Raw genomic sequence first — 22,714 nt, forward strand, 5'->3', positions numbered from 1 at the left:
AGCATCATGTTCGGGATGATGCGTTACAAACCGAGTAAACCGCGTTCTATGATTCATTTCAGTAGGGTAGACAAAATGTGGTTAAGTAGATAGGGTGCAACAATATCGCCAACTTGGGATGACTATAGGAAGTTTTCCAAATTACCAAAGGTAAGCCACAAGCAAGCGTTTTAATGCGGTGGATGGATCGACCGAAAGGCCAAGGTATAGATCGCGAATACCGACACGAAATTACCATTTGGCGTTAGAACCGAGTAAACCTCTTTCCCATCACTCGATTCATCAAGGGATCAGGTAGGACAATAGGGTTAAGATGATAGGGTGCAGACCTTCCAAAGCAAGCCACAAGCACGCGTTTTATGTGGTGGATAGAGTGCGACACCCAACGATACCAAAGGCTTAGGTATAGATATCATGCATGAAAGAGTCGGTGAATACGCTTCTTCTTCTGCAGCGTCAGAGCTTGAATATACCTACACAAAATTGGTATTGGGATAGAACAAAGAGCACAACTTTTCAGGGTGCAACGATCCCGTAACCTGCAGATGGTTAGAGGGAGTGGTTCCAAACCCACAAAGACGTATAGCATTGTCACGGTTTGAGGTGGTGAATAGAGCGCCGTTCCATCGATATCGAAATCCAGGGTATATATCACAAGTGTATGGAAGTCAGTAGATGCGCTGCACCATCTGTAGCATGAGAGCTTGAATATAAAAAATAAAAATAAAAATATATGTAAGACGCGATAACCTTCAAAGAGATTTTAGGCCTAATTTCTCTTCCAATTTGCGTTTTTTTAATTTTTTCTAGAAAAGGGCGAGTCGGTACCTACATGTTTTTTGTCTCCGAACGGCATCTGCAAGGCAGATGAGTTTTTCTGGGAAGCTTTTCCTGGCAGAAAGACACTCGAAGGGCTTGCCAAATCACTGCCGAAGGCGACCCGGCTTAGAAAAACTTTCTTCTCATTGAAAAAAAAAAAAAAAAATTGTTTTAAAAATTTGTATGTTGCTTTGCCGGGGGCGTGAACCCAGGATCTACGGCGTCGTAGGCCGAGCAAGCTACCACCACACCACGGCAGCTGAATATACTAGCAACTTGGTAGTTCGCGTAGCTCAGCCTACGAAGTAGGGTCAGTGCCACATCCTCTAATTAAAAAAGGGTGGAAGGAGATGATTAAACGCAGAGTTTGGGTAAATATCGTGTTGCGTGGCCAGGTTTTATATGCGCCTCAGAGAAAAATTACAAGCATAGCATACTAGAAGTAGACGAGGTTAAAATAGGCGCCAATAGCTTTATATCAAAGGCGCAGGAGGAGTATGTGGATATAATGACGAATACTGAAGGTCCTCCAAATAAAACTTCAACACAATAAAGTGGCTTCCAGCGAAATCTTCGGAATTCTTGAGTAGGGGTCGTTTGACGTAGCGCTGATCCAGAGCCAGGGCTCTCGTCTAAAGGAAAGCTACCTTATGTTTTTGTTTAATTCCGTTTCCAGTGTTGTGCAAATACCCTTCTTTATGCAGATAAGCTTTCATATGTGCATACGTATGTACACAGGTGGCGTTAATACTGAAAATTATTCTATGCATATCATATAATTATTGGAATACAATTTTCGTACTCATTTGCAAATATTGAACGCACGATTTAAACATTAAAAGACGTAAAAGGAATACAGTGAGCGTAGTTCTTCACGCACACTTGGTCCATTTCTACCACAGATCTCACGTAATTGTTTTGTATATTTCAACTTAATTTGTTCTCATATTTTTTTATTACTTCCCTCCCCTTTAAAAAGTGTGAGAAGGCATACGAAGAAATCAATAAACGAAGCAGCAGCCACAGATTTTTTTGATTACTAATTTTCTTTTGGCGTAACCAACATCTTTGCATTTTTTGTTTATTTCTTTTACGACCAGCAACCTTAACCTCAAAAAACGCAGACGTAATCAGACGACCATACAGTCAGCCTACCAGCCTGCCATTAGTAGGCCTTGCACAAATTGTGGGCCATGTGAAACTCGGCGTGCACGTTTCGTACGTGAATATTTGGGCTTCCTTTGTCTTTCGGACTGCCGCCTGGCATACGCGTCCATGTGGAGCGAAGTAGTATATATGTATGTGTGTGTGTGTGTGTGTGGTCGCCTTTATGCGTTTTTTAATCCAAATACAACGTATGCTATGTATGTACATGTGTAAACATAAAAATACGTCAGCTAGTTAATCTTCGTATTGAATTGCTTTAAGTATTTTTAGCTGCTGTAAGAGGCAACAACAATAAAGTGCAATAGGTAGAAGCGAGAGTCAGAAGCAAGCCCAACCAATGCCTAATAAAAAACTACCTATGAGAACTTTTTAGTAGGTTGTATTGTGAGTGATGAAAAAAAGTAAGGAAGGCTAAGTTCGGGTGTAACCGAACATTACATACTCAGCTGCCAAATTACAGCTTGCAAAACTTTTAAATTACCTTCTTTTAAAAGTGGGCGGTGCCACGCCCGTTGTCCAAAATTTTCTATGCTGCGTCATAAAGTCAACCCACTTACCAAGTTTCATCGCTATATCCGTCTTTGGTAATGAATTATCGCAATTTTTCGGTTTTCCGAAATTTTCGATATCGAAAAAGTGGGCGGTTATACTCCGATTTCGTTCATTTTAAATAGCGATCTGAGATGGGTGCCCAGTAACTTACATATCAAATTTCATTAAGCTACCTCAAAGTTATCGTGTTTACGGACAGACGGACGGACATGGCTAAATGAATTTCTTTTTTGAATGTGAGCTCTGCTCAGCTGAGTATAAAAATGCATTTGTGGGAAACATATGTAGCTCCCAATTAGATGATCCATTGGAGGCGTTCGATATGCGGTTTAAATAAGCGTGCGTGTATTTTTTGGTGAATTTAATTGAAAGGTTTCACGCCAAGACTATACTGAATGAAATTGCGTGGCGGTTATTTGAAAATTATGAAGAGCGAACATTTTGAAAGGGCGGAAGTTGTGTGGATAATGCGCTATGTTTTTTAGAGTTTCTAATTGGCAATAATTTCTCAGGCAATGTCGAGTTGTTTTAGAGCCGAACAGTTATTGATGTAACTTTACTATTTACTAAAACTGAGTGATATTATTGATCGTCCTACAATGCTTTTGGAATCCGCTTGCAGCTGCCTAGGATTTTGACAGCTAGCACAATTAAGTTTCACACATTCACGTTGCTGAAAAGTTCTACTTCAACTTCGACTCGACTGACTGAAGATAATACGCGTACTCTCATATCTACTTCCTTTTAGTGGTAGGTCGACATTACCATACCATTTACCCTTCCCGAATCGCTGCAGTCCTTTAGTATTTTATTAGAAGCACAGATTTAACCAAAATGTGCTCCGAATACTAGCTTTTAACCTTTTGTGCGACAAAATTTTCGATTTCAAACTTTAATTGGGACTCTACATGCATTCCTCAATGAATGACTGACTTGGTTGTTATTTCGACACATCAACATCAACAACAACAGGCGCTTAACTGCATAGGAGATATTGGGATTGCGCTGCTAGTCACGCATGTCATTTATAAGTTTTGGTAACATCATTTGTGAATAGCGAGGAAGGTCCTGTATTCCGCGGGATCTGCAGCTTACTGAGAAGTTGCAAACAATTCGTTGTATTTTGGCTTCAATCTTTCGCCGAATTCTCAGCCATTTCTGATTCTAGCACTCACGCCATCGGCCGTCATGTTTCTTTTCTATAATTAGATGTCCCCTACTTTCTTCTCTATCTTCGCATCAGGATTAAGCTCCCTATAGGTACTGTATCTTTTTTTTTCAAGGCCAATTATTTTTACGAGCTTGCTGGAGCCCTATAATATCTAATAAAACCACTCGGTTATATATTTAAGCGACGATTGCTAACAGCTTCCTATGGCACGCACTTCATTCGCTTATTGGAGGCATGGAGGTCTCCTGATTTAGTGCTAGTCCATATTCGAACCTCATAGAGTGAAAAGACTCCGCTGCGAAGTTCATCCGCCTCTATTCGTAGAGGATGAATTTTCCTACTCTAGGCCCAAACAGAACTTTCCAATGAACGGACGTCTCAGCAGGGTGAAATACTGCTACAGCAAAAGAAACCGTCGCAGGTTAAGTACTTGTATGCTTATTCTCTTAGTTCTTTCTCAGATGGTAATGGAATTAGAGTAGTTGTGAAGCGCAAGCCTTTCAAGGGCTTGCCCGCGCAGTTTATACAATTATCAACCGCACCTACCCATGGAGAATCCTGCTTATCCAGTAGGCGGCGCTCTAGCGGAGCAACTTGGACATACGGAGGGAGGGGGTTGAATAACCTAGAAGGTTCAATATGGTTATATCAAATTATGGGGTTATTCTCCAAAATATACCGGACCATTATTGGGCAAAGGACCAATAAATATCAATAGAACTCTCCGTGGGGTCTCCTTATCAGTACAAGAACAACAATACAATCTTAGTTTGAAAGGACTCTGTTAGGTTAAAAGAACTCTGTTAGAAAACTGCTTTTCCAATCCAGCACTTAGGCCACGGATATGCCCATTGCACAACCCATAACTGTTTCCAAGCCTTGATATGCCAGCTACCATAGTAAGAACCACTTCCTCGAGTCAACATACTTAAATACCGCACAATGACATAGCATACGCTGCACGATTTCTTTCATCCCAATATATATGCTGCTACTTTGTAGCTGTAGGACCCAACCAGCGTTGTGAGATCCTATTAAATAGTGCCCATTTAGAACCTTTACCAGGCCGCAATCTTTTCAGTGTTAGAAGCTCGTTTGGGCGTCCCTTATTTTAGGAAGGCCAAACTAGCCTTGATCTCGCTCATATTATATCCGTTCATGGTATCTGTGATTGCTCGGAGTATAAAAGACATCATAGGTATTACTACCGAATCATTTTGTAGAAGGCTGTGAGCAATCTTATTCTACCTAGCCAGCTCATCTGTGCTACTATTGCATGTACTCATTTAAGGCTTATACCTTAGTGTTAAGTGATATCATTGAGAGAAAGCCTGCATTCAGTATCATCGGCTTTATGTTGTCGTCGACATATGGGACCGTGGGCCTTAGTACAGCCTACTTTTCTGAGAAAATATTCACACATATCCCAACTTTAACGACAGTCACCAAATGATTTACTAATCCGCGGATAGTTAACATTGTCGCTTGTTATACGCTACTATGACCGAGAGGCGGAAAGAGATTTGTTCGGTTCCGGTTGAAAAACACCTCCTCTATTCACTTCTCATCTATAAGGGCCCATGCTCTCCAATTGCAGGCCCAAGGCACCAACAAAAAGGTCAACTTGTACAGCACGACATTGTAAAATATAAATTTTGAAATTTCCCACAATATAATGCGCCAAATGTTAATTAAATACCCTAAATAACCATACAGAAAAATCATGAGAACTTTCCAACATCTGTTCAAGTTTTATCATAAAATTAATAAAAATTAAAAAGAAAATCCAAATATGACGTAATAATAACTTTTGATTAGCATTCATGCACGCAATTAAATGACATCAACAATGACTGACACACCTTAATAGCGATGCATTCAAAAACAAAACACATCCAGAGGTGCATGCAAATGCAGTTCCGCCCCCCACACTTTACAGTCCTTTAATATCCTGAACGCTAAACATGCACTCACTAAATGCCTTGCCGACTCAGCTTTTCAGTCATAAAATTCCCATGCATTGCCACCCCATACACGATCATACCAACACAGACACACGTGACTGACACTGGCGCTACGAACTCGCCCCTACATGGCTGAGGGTTGTTTATGTTCCTTCGTTCCTTGTAAAACTTATTGTTTGTCTAATTTCAATATTTTAATTTTTGAATTTATATACATATATATATATATGGGGTATTCCATCCCATTTCGACCAATTTTGAACCCGACCCCTTTAGAATTGGCTGAAGGTTTTCTTCTTTTTCTAGCTTACGAAAAAGGTTTTTCAGAATTTTTTTCAAATTTTCTCATCCAACTCCAAAAAAGTTATGAATTTAAAAAAAAAACATCGTTTTTGTTTTCAACATGCTATGACTTTTTCAAAAATTGACCGTTGGGATCTTTTTTTTTTGTAAATTTGTTTTTAAATGTACTTTTCGGAAAAAATACAAAAAAATGTTTAAAGTTTTTTTTTTTTAAATTTTTCAGTTTTTCGAAATTTTTCGAATTTCGCCATTTTTTTTTTTTTTTTCTCATAAAATACTTCAATCAATTCTGCAATCATCCCCACTAATCCCGGAGTGGCCGATTTTTTTTATATTTTTTTTTTAATTGAAAAAAAAAATTTCAAAAATAAAATTTTTTTTTTATCAATTTTATTTATATAACAAAAAAATGTAAGAAAATGATTTTTAAGTATTCTATAAAGAAAAGAAATTTTTTTTTTATCAATTTTATTTATATAACAAAAAAATGTAAGAAAATGATTTTTAAGTATTCTATAAAGAAAAGAATACTTAAAAATCATTTTCTTACATTATTTTGTTATATAAATAAAATTGATAAAAAAAAAATTTTATTTTTGAAAATTTTGTTTTCAATTAAATAAAAAAAAATATAAAAAAAATCGGCCCACTCCGGGATTAGAGGGGATGATTGCAGCATTGATTGAAGTTTTTTATGAGAAAAAAAAAATGGCGAAATTCGAAAAATCTCGAAAAACTGAAAAATTAAAAAGTAAATTTAAAAACAAATTTAAAAAAAAAAAGATCCCAAACGGTCAATTTTTGAAAAAGTTATAGCATTTTCAAAACAAAAACGGTGTTTTTTTTTTAAATTCATAACTTTTTTTGAGTTGGATGAAAAAATATGAAAAAATTCCTAAAAAAGTTTTTCGTAAGCTAGAAAAAGAAAAAAACTTTCAGCCAATTCTAAAGGGGTCGGGTTCAAAATTGGTCGAAATGGAATGGAATACCCCATATATATATATAGCAACAACAACAATGGTATACATTTAACACTTGTTCAAGCATAACGTGCCTTTCGCTCTCTGCATTTATTTTCCTTTCATTATATTTATGTATGCCGTCGATTTTGTGTGAACTTATAAGTTCCTTCATAACAATACCAACGTAGTCCCTTTTATAATTCCTTCACTGCCGCTGGACTGTTTTACTTCCTTACTTCCTTCCTTACGCGTTGTCATTGTTTCCTGCGGTCTGTTTTATTTTTTATTTTAAAATACATGCATAGTACGAGTATTACTTTTGTTTTTGTTTTATGTTGCTTTAGTGGTGGTGATGTCGGCCGCATTCCCCTTCTGCACGTGGACTTCCTCGTAAGCCTATAAGCTGAAGTTTACAATGCACATCTGTGCGCTTGTCATCTAAAGTTATGCGCGATTTGAGCTGAGCTGAGCTGCGTTGCACTTTAGCCCCTCAGGTGAGCGTGAGAATACATTTTCTGTGGGAAATTTTATATATTTTTGAACACTTTTAGGTGTGCATTCAGGACTTTGTATTACTCTTTGCTTTACCTTTTGACAATTGAAAGTTTTAGTACATAAATTTAATTTCGTCTTTGTCAATATACAATTAGCCGATAAAGAGGTTCAGTTTCGAAATTGATTTTTCCTTACAAGCTCATCCACCATCTTTTTTTTCAAAACAGCGGAGTCGTTTTCTCTTCTCATCTCTAACGGCGGATGTTGATGAGAACTGTCCTCATAAGTTCGAAAACATGACTTAGTCGCGTTTGGCATTACGCAGTGGAAGGGTGGCTCCAGCTGGGTAAGGTCGTAGAAAACATCTATCTGACGTGAGGCGCGACTTAAGTGCACAAGCCTAAGTGTTGATGGGTCAACAAAATTCGGTTCGGCGGTAACCCTTCTAGTACCAGAAGGTGGTCGGATCTGATCGTTCCACATTCAAATTCGACTAAGGACGGCATATATCTGTAACTCTTCCTTAAACTTCGGTGTGAGTTTTCTTGGTTAGAACAAAGGTACCTGAGGGCACGCGATCATACACTGCAAATGAGTATCATATCGGTAAAACTCCTCAAAACTGCTTTTGCAGCTAGGTTGTGTTAGGCTAGGTTGAATTTTTTGACGATCAACGGGAAGAAGCCTACTCTCCAGCTAAATATTACATCCATTTTTAAAATGTCAGATTGTGATCGTTTAGTAGCATTCTATGGGGTGTTCTGCCTTCGGCATTCATGTCAAATTTGACTTGATTTCAGCCGGGATAGACTGCTTTTGCAGCTAGGTTGTGTTAGGCTAGGTTGAATTTTTTGACGATCAACGGGAGGAACCCTACTCTCCAGCTAAATATTACATCCATTTTTAAAATGTCAGATTGTGATCGTTTAGTAGCATTATATGGGGTGTTCTGCCTTCGGCATTCATGTCAAATTTGACTTGATTTCAGCCGGGATAGACTGTGGTATGCTGACAAATCCAGGGGAAGGCAAGCTTCAATACAGTCATTCCCTTAACAGCGTAATTGTTGGAAAAGCTTATCTGGAGCAGTCAATTGTTTAATTGGCTTATGGATACGTCGTTATTGCAATGGAGGATAGATGACCGGCCCAGCTTTTTAAAGAGTTTAGAATATTTACGTTGTAAGGCATGCCAGTCAAAAGTGTAGTCGGAATTGTACCAGAAGGTGCTATACCTAAACGTACCGTATTTATATCCGGCAAAACAGTTCCCAAATAAGCGAAACTTCCTAAGTCTTTGTGGAGAGTTTTTGAGGTTATAACTATAACAAAAACAAAGGCCGGTGAGAGTTTTTCTGCCAGAAATTCTAAGTAGGCCCTAAATTTTAGCTGCCCGATGACTTTAGCCTCTTCCTAGCGGAAGTTGAAGCAATTAACGACGCAGTTGATGAGATGCTAACCAATGGCACTATGGTTAGAGAATTTAACACTTCATATGGCCAATTAGCTATTAATATCCTCAAGTAAACCGTTTTGGATAGAGTGTGGCCTTTGAATGTCTGACCTCGTGTGCAATTACCTCGAACTGATTAAGAAACCCATGCCATAGCAATATACCGGGCGTCACGAGCATCTATTTGCCTGAATGAGTAAAAGTAATTCGCTAAGCTGTAGGAAACTGTGAGTTCGCCCGCACATCTTTGATCTCGTTATGCATGAGCAGACACTACTCTTTCAGTGTTGCAAGATCCCTTTCCCCTGAATTTTATGGCAGTCGATATGCCGAATAATTTTGTTTACCAAGGTTAATTTATTCCTGGTCATTGGGGTTAACGAGAGTCACTGTCCAATGGAAGTCCATATGTCTTAATGTACCCCCTTTGCAGCAGCTAATTTGAGGATGACAAAGTGGAATCATCGAGTCAATTCATGTTTAAGGTTTTGTCAGAAAAAGGCGGAAGTATTCCGGTCTCGCACTACTGGGATCTTCAGAAGATTTATCCTGGGCTGATATAAGTCGACGATTATAACGATTAGGTTATTTTATGTGGACCGCAAGAAACCTTTAAGCTCTCAAAGTGAGTTTCTTGAGTCAGTTTCTTGAATCCGATGCCAACGCAATTAAAAATGTGTAAATTCTGTGAGGAGGCCCAAGCACTGAAATATTCAAACATCCCTTTTTATAGATGTAACTGCCTAGCCATATGGGGTGGGTAAATTAGGACTGAATCTAAGAGTTTTTTGGATATTTCAGTGCTTGGGCCCCCTCACAGAACTTACACATTATTAATTTTCTTTGGTTTGGGATTCAGAACTATGTACATAAGTTAAAAATTTCCTGTATATAGTTCACAGTGAATCTACTTAAAAACCTATAGCATGATTTTCAAATTTTGCACTGATCGGTTCACATTAGGGTGTCTTAAAAATTCAAATTAACTATTTTTTTTACTGTCACCCAGGTAATATCATTGTTAAAAATCTTGTAAATTTTAGGATGTCTCACATAGCTAAAGCTCAGATTTGCCCATGAAGTCTTTATGAATTAAGATTACTTTTTATGTAATACCCAAAATCGATAATACTACGAAAGGCGCGATTCGTGCAGAAATATAAAATTTGTATCGTCCAGAATTAAGTGAAATGAAGAAAAGCAGCAAACAAAGAAAAAAAAATGTGGTTTGTTTTGTGCTGAATTTTCCGGACAAATAGGGACAGTCTAATACTATAGTCGTTGTGTATCATATGCATTTTGGCTATGATTGAAAACGGTTTAGGATGTGTGTTGAAAAAGTAGTCTGAGCTTTGAACATTTACGACGTGACTTAACCATCTAGGCTCCCACAGTCAATGTGTAAATCCAAGTGCAAGTATGATCCCAATCTCAACAAACAAATATATAAACGCATCTGCTTTGGTGTGCTAGAAAATCCTCAAAATCAAAAGACTTAAGCAACAAACCTAAATAAAAAAACACTCAAAATCTAATTAACCGCACAAGCCAAAGTATTTAAGTAGCATTCACGCAACCCTTTCTTAATAAGAAACTTCAATAGACGCACATTCATGCGTTCTGTGTTAAGCGCGTTTTCTGTTTTGGAGCAGTTAACAACAACACCTCTAATCCAAGCAATGAGCAATGTAATCAAAGAAAAGTAACCGTCACTTTCTTAAAGATGCTCAAAGTCAATCTGGTTGCAGCTGTTTTGTGGCATGTGCGCGCGTCTGTGTTTGTCTATCGGATTTTTCTTTACATTCAGTTTGCGGCACGTTTCTTCATTTTGGCGCACGCCATCCTACGACAGCGGTCATGCAATCAGCTGTTCGTTTGTTTAGTTTTCTAATTTTCAACAATAATAATAATGACTGGATTTGGAATTGGGCTCAAATATTGTTGTTTTATTAGATGAGTGTGTATAAAAATATGTATGTGTAGGCTTTTATAACGCATGCAGGCATTGCCCAATATGGTGGGTGATTTTAACGGCTGATACAATTTTGCAATAACTCACCTTTTGTGTTGTTTCTTCTAATTACCATTAATAGATTTTAGATACTGAACTAGCGTTGAAACTTTTCTGTCCGTTCAAAAAATGGCGTAAATCCATACAAAGAAGAAAGGGCCTCCAACCTTCTCTTCTGCATTAACAGCTTCTTGTTATCTTCTTACATTGGCATAACATGGGCCTAGCCAGTGCCTAAATTATTTCAGCCATCTCGCAACAACCAGAGATTCCAAGCCGTATTCTTCTTCTTGTAGCAGTACTTCGCCCCGTACAATAGGTGCGATCGCTCACAAATTGTCATTGTTGTCCTTTGACGGGCGTGCTAGGAAGCTTGCAGTTTCAATAGGGTTGCATTAGAGAGATATGTGTATTAGAGGCGTTGAGTTTACATTGTGTCAGATTGAAACGCGTCTCCCTGAGAAGTTTGCTTTCCCCAACGGCGATATGTGGGTATTGGACTCTGATAACGAGTGTCGTCACGCATTTATCGGCACAAGACTTTGCCGACTCTCCATGGATGAGACTGACGGTTTTTATACTTATATGACTCAAATAGCTGAACTCTTGTTTTCCGGATTTTTTCATAGTGCTTGCGAAATTACTTCTTATGTCCCTGGGAAGCTGACCTCTTCAATCAGATGTCACTTTACATTCCCAGGACTCTGAGTATTTAACAGAAAGCGTTTTTCAGAATTTCGTTTCTCCCCTTTATGGGGAGTATTCCTGCGTCACTGTGTAGAGATTTTCTGGCGACATAAGAAAACAATATGTGGTTCTTCTGGGCGCGGTGTTTTGACAGGCTTGCGGCTTCCTCTACTGTTTTTTTTTTTGTTTAAGCTTTAAGATCTAATTGGAGACGCATAGCACATAAGAAACTGGCCAATTGCTTAGTAGATAGCTTAGGCGTTTCTTTGCCCCAAGTGCTGCCGGCGTGGAACTTGAGTATTTTGTTACACTTCTGAACTATAACTAATTGCGGTTGCATGCTCGTCAAAATACACTCCCAGTATTTTTGTGTGACATACTGTCGATAGGTGGAAGTCTAATATTGTTAACATTTACTTTGCCCATAAATAAGTTCTCCGAGGGCTTGGGCGATGATAGTACCAAGTTACGCGAGTTGAAAACACTGGAACGACTAGGGAGATAGTTGTTAACTTCATAGCAATCTCATCAATGGAAGGGGCAGGACCTATGCCTGATCTGGACCGATGCTTACCGAGCACTCAAATAATTTGCGGTCCAACTTTTGAGACTAGGTTTAAGGTTAGACCTTTCCAAAGGCTAGCAGTAATGTGCTGTAATTGAGTGGGTCAAAGGCTTATGATAAGTCTAGCGCTACGAGTATTTTGTTGTGGTGAGATTCCTGGTTCAATTCTCAATTTATGTGTTGGAGGCATTTGGCGCGGGGGCGGTGCTGTGTAGTTTTTGGTAGTCTTACTGTTGGTTGCTAAATCGCAGGTTTGCCATGAAATAAGGGAGTTGGATGACTTTAAATATCTTGGCTATTGGCGACAGGAGACATATCGGATGATATGAGTATTATTCCATAGCTGGTTTCGCAGACTTTAGTAGCGGTACCACTCTGGGCATTTTCCACTTATCTGAGGTGACAAAAGTGGACATAAATAGTCTAGGGCGAAATGTACAGATTTTTCCAATTCAGCAGTTTGCTCCCCTTTCCTCTAATACCCAGCCAATTAAAGCGGGGCTTCTATTCGCTGCATCATGTTTATATTAGAGGTTTACGCCGATCACTTTACCAGCGGCGGCGGTGTAGGCTCTATTATATACCGGCTGCGCCGGCGTACGCCGGTGTTCTTACTTTAAAAAGCTTGATTTTTTCTATTTAAAAAAATTATATTTAGGAAAGATTTTGTTTGTATGTATTTAAGGAAATCAATGTTTTGGTCATTTCGGAAAGATCCGGCGTTCTGCCTCAAAATCTCGCAGATTGTTGAAAACATTTTCAGGAGTAGCTCCTTGCGGAAGGATTGTCCCTCGTTCACTTACTCCAGAGAGGCTTCGAACCTAACCCCGGTCTTTGGAATGCTGCGTCTGCTGAAAATTGAGATACATAAAATAGTCATACAACAAATTGAGATACATAAAATGGTCACACTTTTGTCTGTATATCTCGTGCAAAGCATAGTTTCGCCAGGGGTTAAGTCCTAATAATCGTCGCGAACAAAATTTCTTTAAATCATTTGTGGCTCCTTGGCGGTCACGCACAAAGCCGACTTACGGTTGCTACTAATGATCTTTTAATACTCATGACTCTCGTGGCACAGGGAGTCTCCAGTTATTTTGGCTGTTTTTAAGAGCTACAATTCCCGATGTGCGAACAATAGCAATCCCGAACACCAGTCGCTACCACGCCTCCTGACCCTCACACCATATGCCAGCACAGAAGCTATAAGACTGCGACTTCGAACTCATACCTTCGTCGATGTCGCTGTCCTAGAAGCTCTAGGTGTAGCTCCGAAGACTTTGCAACGGATGTTTTTGTCGCGCTATGCTGCCGAGCTACACCAGAGAAACACCTTGAAACGTTGGGGAGTGACTATTCGGCCAAGGTTGCCGCCCTCGAAATCATAAGCAGTCTAAGTGGATATCATTGCGTAACTCATGGGTGAAAATCGTATAATCCCCGGCGCATCTACATATGTAATTAAAATTGTACAAGGACCCTGGATAACATTTTTAAAATGTAGACCGAAGTTTGCAGACGTTTGTGTCCACAACATTGATTTCAATAGTCTTCGTTAAATCGAAGCGATATTTTAGAATTAAAGTCGACCGATTTTAAGTTGAAAGATGTTAACTGCTGTTTTCCGGCCTTATGATATAAAAACTCATTATGGATGACTAGTTCGACTGTCGACTACGTTAGGGTTGTAGCACACACGGTCATTAGTTCGACTGTCTTGGGAAAACAACAGTTAACATCTTTTAACTTAAAATCGGTCGACTTTCATTCTAAAATATCGTTTTGATTTAACGAAGACTATTGAAATCAATGTTGTGAACACAAACGTCTGCAAACTTCGGTCTACATTTTAAAAATTTTACCCAGGGTCCTTGTAAAATTTTAATTATCTAGCGCCGAGGATTATACGATTTTCACCAATTCCGCAATGACATCCACTTAGACGAGGGCGGCATCCTAGCTCGACAAAAGCATCCGTTGGAAAGTCTTCGGAGCGACGCCTAGAGCTTCGACGAAGGTATTAGTTCGAAGTCGCAGTCCTATAGCTTCTGTGCTGGCATATGGTGTGAGGGTCAGGAGGCGAGGTAGTGACTGGTGGTCGGGATTGCTATTGTTCGCACATCGGAAATTGTAGCTCTTAAAAACAGCCGAAAAAACTGGAGGCGCCCCGTATCACGAGAGTCATGCCATTAATAGCAACCGTAAGTCGCCTTTGTGCGTCACCTCCAAGGATCCACAAATGATTTAAAGAAATTGTGTTCGCGACGATTACTAGGAGTTAACCCTAGGTGAAACTACGCTTTAGACGACATATACAGACAAATTTGTGACTATTTTATGTATCTCTGTTTCTTTTCAGCAGACGTAGCAATACCAATTCCAAAGACCGGGGTTAGGTTCGAAGCCTCTCTGGAGTAAGTGAACGACGGACAATCCCTCCGCAAGGAGCTACTCCTGAAAATTTTTGAACGGTCTGCGAGATCTTGAGGAAAAAAACCCGGATCTTTCCGAAATAGCCAATACGTTGATTTCCTTAAATACATACAAACAAAACCTATCCTAAATATTATTTTTTTAAATAGAAAAATCAAGCTTTTTAAAGTAAGAACATCGGCGAACGCCGGCGCGCCGCCTACGCCGCCGCCCCAGGTATATAATAGAGTCTACGCCGTCGCCGCCGATAAAGTGATCGGCGTAAACCTCTATATCATACGCTGTACAAGAGCTAAGGCCTGGGAATAACGAAAATTATTGGTGCCCAGGGGGGAGTATTTGTAAAGAAAACTCAAAAGCTTATCACAATTGACGATTTTTTCAACTTTGACAACACTATGACTGCACACTGATCCAATCCCAACTACGTTCTGCAAAATAGAGGGCAAGGCGAATCCCAAGGCGAATTCAGTACCAGGTATTGTTATCCCAACAGCTGATTGCTTCTTCTTGATTATTTGCCATACAACGCCTTGTGCAACAATATGTCAGTTAGTCGAAATTAATGAAAATCGCCTTGGACGAATCCATACAAGGTGACAGTAAAGCGAATTCAACCAATTCGCCGTGCAGAAGAATGTCAAGTCAAAAGAAAATTTTCGTTCATTTCCATTATCTGATATATTGCTGTTCAAGGCGTTGTATGGAAAATAATCAAGAAGAAGCAATCAGCTGTTGGGATAACAACACATGGTACTGAATTCGCTCTGATAAAGGCTCAAGAAAAATTTTTTGCGTCTAATGGTTCGCAACGAACGTATGAATGTATCCCCCACAAGACATAATCCGAGCTTTTTCAAAATATCCAGAAAAGGCAAGATAGCATAATATCCAGACTTATCGAAATTTCGACAACTTTAAATTGCGATGAGTTACAATTCAGAATATTTCCGGAAATTATTATATTAGTAGCCGAATTCGCTTATGTATTTTTCAACCACCCTAATATACAGTGTCATTCACGAAACGCAACCCATGTCACTGCACCAAATGTTTTTCGAGTGCAGTGAGAGGTTGGTTGCATTTATGTGTGTGTGTGTAGCGCAGGGGGGAGAAAAATTTAAGGCTAAAATTATCGGAAATGCAAGAGTGCAGTTAATTTTTCTGCTTAGATTTACTTAATTTGTATTAAATAATAAAAATGGTATGCTCGAACCACCACAACCAATTCAATTCAAATGTGAAAATGTAAATTCTTCAAAATTAAAACTTCTAAAATACCGAAAAGGGAAAGTGCATTTTTACTCCTTTCTTTGATTCCTTTTCGTCAACACACAAAACAAAATTGTCGTCATTGCCATACTTAAAAAATTAATTTTTAATGGCAAACACATAGTGGCAATTGGCAAGAGTTTCCTATTGTGGGGCTCTATTTAAGTTTCGCATAGTTTAGGAGTTTAGGATATAAAATTAAGATATGACTTAAGCGGCAATTACCCACCGACGTGTGCCGTACGTACGGACGTTTGTCGTACGAAACACGTACTTAACATATTTGTGTGTGTATTGTTTACAGATAAGCACTGTTGCCATTGACCATTTTGCATGCATGCTTATGGAAACATCAACTTTTTCCAATTTAATTTTTTATGTTGTAAAAGGCTGGAATTAATATTAAATAAATATAAATAGATTACATAATTATAATTTGCACTTTTACATTATTATTTCGAATTATTTTCACAATTTTTCAAACTGCAAACGGTCAAAAATTAGCGCACAAAAGATTACTAGGCAACTCTGTCTAGTGAGAGAGTGATCAGCTGGCACGTTCTTACGGAAAAAATCATAATTGTTTTGATTTCTACGTTCCGGGCTACGTAAGTACGGGCGTTGCACGTCGGTGAGTGTTCGTTTACATTTCACACTCATAAGATAGGTCGTGTCAGCTGACACGTTTTTGGTACGCACGTTCGTGAGTAACTGCCGCATTAGTCGGTTATTCCTTATGACCATATGGTTCTAAATATTTCATACTTTTCTCCGCACTTTATATTGGTTTAGAATTTTAGGCAATGGAGTTTTAGCGTTAGCGAATGTTGGGATTCAAGGTCCGATCATAAGAAACGCTCAACAAGTTTTTTAATTGTCCCTTCGTAAGTCGAAGTTGACGTTCTTTAAAAATATATATTTGCATCAATTACAGCCTGAAATGATTTCTCAATCATTACAAGCATATATGTTATACTTCTTTATTGCTACTACAGGATGCGTACACGCACAAACATCAGAGCGCCGATATATTGCCTTTTAAATGTTTTTATATTCAATAATCGAATGTACCTGAATTTAAATTTTTTTCTTGTCATACTTATACTACTTCAATCACAATATAAATATAATAACAAAAATTCCCCAATAACAAAAATAATCTCTAGTTTGAAGCAAAAAATAAAAGAGAAACGTGAAAGTATGGCAAAAAATTCTCTAGGTCCCCTGGATTATATGAAAACGCGTAGATTATCTATTGGCGATTTATTGTTGATTAAGGCATGTGTAAACGTGGTCTTACAAGGGGATAAAATCTTAAGTGCTTTCTTATGACTTGGACACCGGTTGGACTTAAACGACGTGTAAATGCAGTGTAAATTAGTATAAGAATTTCTGCCGCATTCATAAGCTAATTCCCGGTTGTTGATTCTCTATGAAAATTTCGTAATGTGTCGAATTTCGAATTTATATATATATATATATATCGAATAATACATATTATACTATCGAATTCCTTAACTCTATAATAATTGATCTGCATAACCGATTCAATGAGAGGTAAACCATTAATCAAGAAAATCAGGGGCCGAAACTGCTATTCCTTTCATAATATAATTCCTTGCAAAACTATTAAGTTTGGACTTTTAATATATTTGGCTCAAGATAAAAATTATTTTCGGATTTTTATTACCTGAGTCCGATAGAACTAGTTAAACTCGAACTTTTAAAAATAAATGTCCGTAAAAAAGGTTAAATTCGGACTTTTATTTTTAAGGCCCATTTTTAAAACTCCGAGTTTAACTAGTTCTATCGGAGTCAAAAAATAAAAATACAGATTTTACTTTTATATGTGGACTTTTATGGAAAAAGTTCGAAAAATAAAAAGGATGTATGATTCGACATAATATTGCTATAGGGATACCTGGGAACTCAAATATTTTCACATAGGATAATTTTTTGACCAGGACTTTTTTGACTCCGATAAAAAAAAAAATAATTTTCCGTCTCTGAAGAAAAGACGTTATCCTTTTTTAACTTTACTCAAGAACAAAATAACACTGATCTTTTTCCAATAAATTTGAGTTGAACGAGAAAAATCGTAAATAAAAAACATATTCATCAGTTAACATTGATCAACCTTGTTTTGAAAATGACTTGAAAGATCGATATATATTGAGACGATTTTTCGTCATCCCCTGTCAAAAAAAAAAAAAAAAAAAAAATGGAACGAAAACGATGGAATCCTGTCGGACAATTAAAAAAAATGTAAGGCGAGATAACCTCCGAAGAGATTAAAGGCTGAGCTTCTCTTCCAATTTGCGTCGTGCTCCTCTTGATTTTATCCTACAAATTGGCCGGACGGGACCTACATGTTTTATGCCGACTCCGAACGGCATCTGCAAGGCAGATGAGTTTTCACTGAGAGCTTTTCATGGCAGAAATACACTCGGAGCGCTTGCCAGTCACTGCCGAGGGGCGACCCCGCTTAGACAAGTTTTCTTCTAATTGAAAAACCTTATTTCTAAAATTTTGATGTTGCTTTGCCCGGGAGTTGAACCCAGGGCATACGGTGTGATAGGCGGAGCACGCTACCATCACACCATGGTGGCCGCCTGTCGGACAATTAACAAACCAAAATGAGACTTGAAAGATCGATATGTCACTTAAAACTAAAGAGCAATAGAAAATTTTTCATAAAAAAAAAAATATATATATATATACGAACAAGAATACAAATTTATCACAATGGTTTAAAATATATTTTTTATCTTTGTTGTAGGCAATTACTTCATTTATCCTTTTAATTTCAATCGATTATTTAACATGAATTGTTTGTTTTTGTGATATTTTTACACTAGCAAATATTTAAGTCGGCCCCTTCCTCGGAATCGCGTAAATGTAAATGCCTTTGTTTACTATAATAAAAGCTGATGTAGAACTTCCAATCAGAGACGTAAAGCTGTACCCTTAACCTAATTATGGGTTTGTTTCATGAGTTTAACTTCTCATAGCCAGATAAACAAACTCAAATTTCTAGATTAGATGATTACTATGGCTGCTATTCGCTGCTACACGCATCGATTCTCTGCTAAGGTTCACTGTAAAGGTTAATATTTCTTCAATGTTTTATCTATACTTGAATGATAAATTGTCTTTTTTTTTGTAGAATTATTAAAATATGAATTCTGTTCCTCGCTATCAAAACTGTTGCCTTTTCAACCTTTTGAATAACTTTTCATCAACAAAGCAATATAGTGAATTTCTTAGATATATTTTCAGGTATTTTTTCATGTCTGGCAATGCTCGTACTGTCATTGCTAAAACACACACAATTGCTGGAAAGTAAAACCGAACAGCGACGCAAACGTCAGATAAGACGAGAAAATAAGATTGAGCGCGTAGAGAGGAACTTCGCTGGAGTGAGAGCGTAAAATGTGAATATTGTATTATTTCTCATAAATAGACCTGTGTGGCTGCTTTCGCATCAGTGGCACGTATATACAGCTGGAATTTCTTGAAGCATTTTATCTCATTCCCACAAATGCCCAGTCGATGCAGCTGCTGTGTTTTCGCTGGAGTCGCTTCAGTTCGCGTTTGAATTTTGTTGACACAAATTGAGATACAAAAGGAGAATATACGAAGAAGACACAAGGAAATTGTAAAAAAAAAAAAATCATAAAACATAAAGGAAGAAAAATAGGTGTGACAGCGCGTTGTGAAAAATATACATAATAAGCGAGATATATTGTGCGAAATAAATTAAAATTGTGTAGAAAAGGGCATTAAATAAGTGTTAAAGCGAGAAATATTCTCAGCAGCATGCAAAGTCCGAGAACGAATGCAGTCAATGGGGCAATACAATCATTGCCCAGTACATTGGCGCAGCTGGCGCTGAGGGATAAACAACCTCCACAATTGCCACAAACACAGCCGCCATGCGTACCCAACAAGAGTCATCTGGCCGATAGCACCGCGTCTACCAATGGTGGTAGTGGCGTGGGTGCCCTAAGTCGCAGCAACTCAACTGCTAGCGGCGCTGCTGATTCAAATAAGGTGACCACTGAACTGCAGGAGAAGGAAAACCAAAACCAGCAGAAGCAGAAACCGCCACTGCCTGTACGTAACAAACCAATGGAAATAGCGGGTTATGTCGGCTTCGCCAATCTGCCAAATCAAGTGTATCGTAAAGCGGTGAAACGCGGCTTCGAATTTACATTGATGGTTGTAGGTGCTAGCGGCTTGGGTAAATCAACGCTGATCAATTCCATGTTCATAGCTGATATTTACAATGCAGAACAATATCCTGGACCTTCGCTGCGACGCAAGAAGACAGTTGCCGTTGAGGCTACAAAGGTGCTGCTCAAAGAGAATGGTGTAAATTTAACGCTCACTGTCGTAGACACACCTGGTTTTGGTGACGCTGTCGACAATACAAATTGTTGGGTACCCATACTTGAGTATGTTGATAGCAAATATGAAGAATATTTGACAGCTGAGTCACGCGTTTACCGCAAACAGATTCCAGATAATCGTGTGCACTGCTGTTTGTATTTTATAGCGCCATCCGGCCATGGACTGCGACCATTAGATATAGCTTGTATGCAGAGTCTCTCGGATAAGGTGAATCTGGTGCCTATTATTGCCAAAGCAGATACAATGACACCGGACGAGGTGCATCTATTCAAAAAACAAATTTTAAATGAAATTGCACAGCACAAAATTAAGATTTACGATTTCCCTTCAACACTAGAAGATGCTGCCGAAGACGCAAAAACTACACAAAATTTGCGTGTACGCGTTCCTTTTGCTGTTGTGGGTGCCAATTCTATAATCGAAATGGATGGCAAAAAGTTACGCGGTCGCCGTTATCCATGGGGTTTAGTTGAAGTTGAAAATCTAGGTCACTGCGATTTCATCGCACTAAGAAATATGGTCATACGCACACATTTACAAGACTTAAAGGATGTTACCAACAACGTACACTACGAAAACTATCGGTGTCGCAAATTATCCGAGCTAGGACTAGTCGATGGCAAAGCCCGTCTTTCAAATAAAAATCCTTTGACACAAATGGAAGAAGAAAAACGTGAACATGAGTTGAAAATGAAGAAAATGGAAGCGGAAATGGAACAGGTCTTCGATATGAAAGTCAAAGAAAAAATGCAAAAACTTAAAGACTCTGAGCTGGAACTGGCGCGTCGTCATGAAGAACGTAAAAAAGCCTTGGAACTGCAAGTACGTGAGCTGGAGGAAAAGCGACGTGAATTCGAGCGTGAAAAGAAAGAATGGGAAGAAGCTAATCATATCACACTGGAGGAATTGAAACGACGTAGTCTTGGCGCAAATAGTAGCAGCGATAATGTTGATGGCAAGAAAGAAAAGAAGAAGAAGGGTCTGTTCTAAATTTAAAATATAAATCCTAGAAGCAGTATTTGAGTAACTTAAAACACAAAGAAACGATCTTAAGAATAAAGAACAAAATCAAAGCAAAGTGAAGAGCGAACAAAGAGATATTTAGTAGATGTGGCGTCATGGATGACGGCGTCAATAAAGGTAACAATGATGACGATAGTAATGCTATAATGACGGTAACGAGCTGACGACGATAATGATCTAGTTGACGAATTATATTAAGTAATGAAATACCTAAAATTGTTTAGATGTATGTATTTAAAATATGTACTAAATAACAAAGCAAGCAATCGCAGCAAATCACTCCTTAAAAAAAAAAAACAAAATTAATTGATTTTCCCCAAGCTCCCCTCCGCTAAAACACGAGTAGCGTACATACCCTTTCCTTGCATTAATTATAAAACTAATACCTTCTAAACATAAATCCTACATAAATATAATTAAAAAGAATATAATATGTAATAAAGTCTTTAGTTTAAAAATATTCAATATTTTCATTGCTTTTCATCTTTTCATCGGCCTTAAACGTGCCTGTTTGCCTACTTATTGCAGCTTCTCTGAACCAAACATTTTCCCAGGATATTATCTGCTTTTATTTTATATCTGGTCGCTTGCGTGAGCTTGCTCGTTATCGTGGCTACGCATTTTACTTGTTGCTGTATGCCATACTCTTTCTACAAATTGTTGATAAATTTGTTTATAGCGCTACAGTCATAATTGATCTGAAATACACAATGCACACACCGTTCATTTGATTATCTACTTTGCCTTAGCCATAGTCGTACGCCGCGTCTGGCCATATTTATGCATATACATAATTAGCCTAGTGGATCCATGTTTATATTTACATATATATGTAGATATGATACATGCGTTGGCGGTGTGCGTGGGAGTTAAATGAATGCATCACACTTTTGTGGTGATAATTATGTGAATTGTTGTAGGACATGAGGCTATATTATGTTGTTGGTTTTAGTCCATGCGTGCTCTATTCGCGTGTTGTAGATAAGCTTGTATGTGCTTTTGATGTATGCATGACTGGCGGCGTCTGCCGAAAATGAGTTTGATGAATTGTTGTTGGTAGCCCAATTAATTAAAAATTTAAATATAAAATAAAAATATGTAACAGATTAATACCATGTACCAAATCCAATCCATTTACAGAGTAGAAACAGTGTTATATTAAGCATTATCTGAGAAATACATACAAAAACAGATAAGTACATCATTGATATTCAACGTGTGAACATTTCCACCTCCACCACTACATCTGACGTTACCAAATAACCCCTATCTTTTATTGATAAACTAGCAGGGTAAAGGACATGCTATCGAAATAATTAGAATAATAAATTTCTCTCACCTCCCTAAATAATCTAATCTAATCTAATATACAGTCTATCATAATTGTTTAACAAATATTTGAAAACTTCAGATAATTTTTTTTCT

The 22,714-nt window shown here is 38.1% G+C and overlaps 1 protein-coding gene across 1 annotated transcript; it reads left to right on the plus strand.

Annotated features, from left to right (window-relative positions):
* The first annotated feature begins 19,241 nt into the window (after nucleotides 1-19,241).
* pnut (septin 7-like protein pnut) lies at nucleotides 19,242-21,747 on the plus strand. The gene has a single exon (XM_067771128.1). It carries the CDS (start codon nucleotides 19,673-19,675, stop codon nucleotides 21,254-21,256), a length of 1,584 nt encoding a protein of 527 aa, XP_067627229.1. The 5' UTR covers nucleotides 19,242-19,672; the 3' UTR covers nucleotides 21,257-21,747.
* Nucleotides 21,748-22,714: the final 967 nt, after the last annotated feature.

The sequence above is a fragment of the Eurosta solidaginis genome, chromosome 3, assembly GCF_040869045.1.
Source record: "Eurosta solidaginis isolate ZX-2024a chromosome 3, ASM4086904v1, whole genome shotgun sequence".
Lineage (NCBI taxonomy): Eukaryota > Metazoa > Arthropoda > Insecta > Diptera > Tephritidae > Eurosta > Eurosta solidaginis.